Below are 4,912 nucleotides of genomic sequence, written 5' to 3' on the forward strand. Positions count from 1 at the left end.
CCAGGGCTGAGGCTCCCATGACAGCCAGGCTCTCCCCAGGCCCTCTGGGCCCACTGGTGCTGGGATCCCATCCTTGGGTGGAGGACTGTGGCCTAGAGGCCGAGTCCCCCTCCTCTGCCTCCCTCTTGGTCCAGGGTGAAGAAGAGAGGATGGTGAGTCCCCTTTTAAGCAGGACTGAGTCCACAGGGACCAGCTCTTCATTCAGCCCTGGAGGAGAGGATTCCAGAATGCTTAGCCTCCACCGGTGCTTCTGGGGTGCATCTTGGAGTCTCACCACTCTCACCTCATCAGGCTCCAGCAGCAGTTTCCAACACCAGTCTGGGGTCCTCAGGGCCCATCCTGGCTTCATCTTCCGGAGGTAGATGGCATCATAGCAGCCCACCATAAAGGTGACCTGCAGGTCCAGTAACGAGGCCTTGGCCTCAACAGGGCCCGTGGCCCGGGTGGTGCCCAGCTCCAATACCATGGGCTCCCGCCGGGGGCAGGTCCACTTTGAAAAACTCCTGCCATGGAAGAGAAGGGCTTGGCCAGTGTGAGCAGGTAGGGAGTCCCCCAAATCTCCAGGGAAGGCTTTGGGTCCAGTCAGCATCCTCAGCGCCCAGGCCCAGGGGTGTGGCATCCTGAGGCTCCAGCTCCGTGGGCACAAAGTGCTCGTCCAGGCCCTCCTCTTCGGACCCCATGAGGCCTGACGCCAGGGTGCCCCACCCCCAGTCCACAAACCCACCCTGTGCAGGCTGCCCTTGGCCCAGCCCCCAGCTTGGTCCCATCCCCGGGGATGACCCCTGCTCAGACCCTGCCTCAGTGTGGTCCATCAGCTCAGGGTCCCAATCTTCATCTTCCCAGTCTTCCAACTCCAGCAACTGTCCAAGGTCCAGAAAGGCAGCCTTGAAGCAAGCGAAGCAGACCCTTAGCTGGCTGCCATGTTGAAGCTGATACATCCAGGACGTGTACAGGTAGGACAAGCCCTCCGCCTCACACCGCATGCTGACTGGGGGGCACATGGCCACGCCGCCTACAGGACTTGCTGGGATCTTAGGGGGTCTGGCCCACAGGTGGGGGGCACAGTGAAGTGCTGGGGGGCAGGGAGGAGGGGGCGTGAGAACGAGGAGGAGAACGTGGAGGATCAGGAGGAGGACAAAGGTGTTTCCTGTGTGGGGATTTGGCGGGGGGGGGGGGGGGGGGGATGAACTGGGTCCTAATCCAACAGGGACCTGCAGAGGTTGGGAGGGACAAACTTCTGGAATTATCTTCAGCTGATGCAAGTGTTCTGTCCTCTGGGAACTGCAAAGAAAAGCAGTGAGGTTAGGGCCTCCCAGCAGGCAGGTGGGAGCAGGTCACGCAGGGACGAGCTGGGTGCAAGGACCTTTGGGGTCAGACCCGGCCCTTTCGCTCTGCCTCTGCTCAGTTTAGCTGATCTGGGGCCAGTGGGCCACACAGCCTCTCCCCCATCCGACTCCCTACCCTCCCACCTCAGGGATCCCAAAACCCAGTCCGCCTTGCCTGATGGAACTGAAGGAAACCGAGGCAACCTGTCACAACCTGAGGGAACCTGACTGAACATGAGGGAAACTGTCGGAACCTGATGCAAGCTGTCAGAACCTGAGGGAACCTGTCAGAACCTGAACAAATCTAACCGAATCTGACCAAATCTGACTGAATTTGACAGAACCTGACTGAATCTGAGAGAAGCTGTTGGAACCTGACGGAACCTGACTGAACCTGGGAACCTGAAAAAACCTGTCAGAACATGACAGAACCTGAGAGAAACTGCCAGAAACTGAGGGAACCTGTCAAAACCTGAGAGAATCTGTCAGAACCTAACGGAAGCTGTCAGAACGTGACTGAACCTGAGGGAACCTGTGAGAATCTGACAGAACCTGAGGGTACCTGCAAGAACTTGACGGAACCTTACTGAACCTGTCAGAAACTGATGGAACCTGAGGGAACGTGTCAGAACCTTACGGAACCTGAGAGAGCTGTCAGAACCTGAGGGATCCTCACAGAACCTGAGAGAATCTGTCACAACCAGTCAGACCCTGACCAAATCTAACAGAACCTGACAGAACCTGAAGGAGCCTGACAGAACCATCCCTACCTGAGCTAGCCCGTCTGGCCTGAGGCCACGCTGGACCACGTGAACTCTTCAGCCTCCAAGCCCCACACTCCAGCAGCCCACAGGCCCCAGACCCTCTCCTCAGTCTGAGGGGTCTCCCTCCTGGCCTGGCGCCTCCCTCCTGTGGGCACCTGGGGGGAAAGGAGGGGACACAGCCCACCTGGGTATATAAAGGGCCATTTCCCATGGTGCTCTGGGCTCATCTGCATATCTCCCATGAGCCTCAGCCCACCAGGAAATGAAACTGCTGAGTCATTCCTCTCCTCCCCTCCCCCCTCAACCCCGCCCCGCCCCGCCCTGCCCCGCCCCGGAGAGCCTGTGCAGCCCCCATGGAGGGCAGGGCAGTTTCCCCAACGCTGTCCACAGGGTGGTTGTGTCCGTGATATTTGCTCCTCTGAGGGCTGAGAAGACTGTTTCCATCCGTCTTTCAATCTGCAGGTTTCTGAAATTCTGTGGGCAAGTGTCTCTCTTATGGTCATTGTTCTATCCCTGGGTGCCCTGGGTGACCTGTTTGGTCAAGGGTCCTAGCCTTCTGTGATTATAATAGATTCCTTCTTTGTACCTCTTGGTTAAAGTTTCTTTATGAATTTCAGAAACCGATCGATTGCCAATTATTTACATTTTAAGCACATTTCTGTCTCTTTGGCTTGTCTCACTTTTATTTTGTTTTGTTTTTGTTTTGGTTTTTTGCGGTACGCCAGCCTCTCCCGTTGCGGAGCACAGGCTCCAGGTGCGCAGGCTCAGCGGCCATGGCTCACGGGCCCAGCCGCTCCGCGGCATGTGGGATCTTCCCGGACCGGGGCACGAACCTGTGTCCCCTGCATCGGCAGGCGGACTCTCAACCACTGCGCCGCCAGGGAAGCCCTCTTCTCACTTTTAAAATAAAACCTCTTTAAATGAGCCTTTAAGCCTCTTTCACTTTTTTGAAAATACATTTTAACCACATTTTACACTTTTGTGTTTCACCTTTTCACTCTGTTTAAAGTCTGTAGGTATGGTCAAATGTATCAGTCTCTTTTTTGAGAAAATATTTTTTTGGTCTTTGTAAAGAACATCTTCAGTTCTCCAAGACCACAATGTTAGTTTCTTATATCTTCATATAATTCTTTCACATTTTTTTGTTTCTTTTGCTTCTTAATTTTTAATTTAAATGTAAGTTGCTTTTGTAAAAAAGAAAAAAAGAATGTAATACAAGAGAATAGGTACAGGTATCCCTCGCTTTTCAAAAGTTCTTTTTACGCCACTTCTTTTTTATGAAAGACCTACATTAATACCTGTTTTCGCTAGCCAAAAGAAATCCCAAGAGGATTTTTGCTTTTACAAAAAAGGCGATTGTTTCATTGCTTTATGCCATTTCGGCTTATGAAAGATTTCATAGGTAGGCTCTACTTGGATAGTGGGGAACACCTGTAGATGGCTTTTTAAATAATTTGCTAAATTAATCACATCATTCAGTCCTTCCTTGCAAATTTCCAACCAGTGCATCCAACTGCATCTGCCACATCTCCCCAAGGACATCTGACGAGTATTCCCAAGTGAACAAGTTTGCATCTAGGCTCCTGGTCAGCATCTGGGTCTGCAGGAGAAGACCACCTGACTCTGGAATTAGATGACAGTAAAGTTCCTTGGATCAGTGGTTCCCCAGTTTTGCTGCATGTTAAAATTGTCTTAGGAGTTCGAAAAATCCCATGGCACAGCATGTGGCAGACACCCTGAGATGACCCCCAGGCAGTCATGCCCTCCTCATGATTGGAGGGGAAAATGTGAGTTGCTTCTAACCAACAAAAGTGACAAGGTGATGGATGTCGCCCTCTTGATTACATTATTTTATATATATGTACATTATTGCATATATTATATATTACACATTATTTTCTATACATACATACACTATCAAATATTTATATCTTTATATACATGTACACACATACACATGTACATGTGCAGACGTGCACTTCCTCTCCCATGGTCTTAAGGAAGGAAAGCTCTGTGTTGTGACTGGCTAGAGGCTGGAGCTCTGGGGCCCCTGGCCCTCGCCTGCCGGGCAGGGACTGTGAGGTGCAGGGACTGTGAGGCAGGTGGCTGCTTCAGGTGGTTTGGAAGAGCTGTGGACTTGGAGGTGGAGGGACATTCTGTGACCTGCAGGGACACGAGGTGCCCCCTCTCTGGCCCCTCCCAGGGCTGGGACACTAACAAATAGCAGTGATCCTCCTGGTGACTTCTCACTTGTCTGCTGAGCCCGGCAAGCCATTGCCTCCCCAGCATTAATCTGTCCTCTATACGTGCCTTTATCGCCACCTCTGGGCCGAGCACCCAGAGCAGAGGACTGACTTTGACTCAGGTCTCTGTATTTGTATTCAGAGAGGAAACTCAGAACATAAAACGTGATCATTTGGAGAGATATTCCCCCATTCCCTTCTCAATGCCCAGGGTTGTCAGGCTTTGATTCCACCCAGGACATCTCTGGGGCAGAGCCTGTGCCCCCAACCCCTTACCTGACCCCAGCTGTCCCCTCCGGCAGATGAGCAGTGCTGAGGCCTGGGGGGCGATGCCCCCACAGCAAGGAGGCCAAGAGTGGGCATCTGAACCCGGGCCTGTCGAACCTTCTCCTGCCACCCGACACTGGGGCTCACCATCGAGGGGCCTGCCCTCAGCCGTGAGCTCTCATGGACTCCAGCATGCAAGGTGACAGTCTTGGCTCGTGGACCCTGAGCCTGGGTGGGAATGAGCTGCCCACTTTGGCTCTCCTGGCTGTGTGTGTGTGTGTGTGTGTGTGTGTGTGTGTGTGTGTGTGTGTGT

At 53.1% G+C, this 4,912-nt stretch overlaps 1 protein-coding gene across 1 annotated transcript; it reads right to left on the reverse strand.

The window, feature by feature from the left end:
* Positions 1-422: 422 nt before the first annotated feature.
* On the reverse strand, positions 423-1,001 carry TEX19 (testis expressed 19). Its single transcript, XM_029212884.1, has one exon. It carries the CDS (start codon positions 999-1,001, stop codon positions 423-425), a length of 579 nt encoding a protein of 192 aa, XP_029068717.1.
* Positions 1,002-4,912: the final 3,911 nt, after the last annotated feature.

The sequence above is a fragment of the Monodon monoceros genome, unplaced genomic scaffold (assembly GCF_005190385.1).
Source record: "Monodon monoceros isolate NGI ecotype Baffin Bay Population unplaced genomic scaffold, NGI_Narwhal_1 Super_Scaffold_9, whole genome shotgun sequence".
Taxonomy (NCBI): domain Eukaryota; kingdom Metazoa; phylum Chordata; class Mammalia; order Artiodactyla; family Monodontidae; genus Monodon; species Monodon monoceros.

Bases quoted from the DNA above. Each gene is read 5' to 3' on its own strand.
- TEX19 (XM_029212884.1), bottom strand. From the start codon at position 1,001: ATGTGCCCCCCAGTCAGCATGCGGTGTGAGGCGGAGGGCTTGTCCTAC.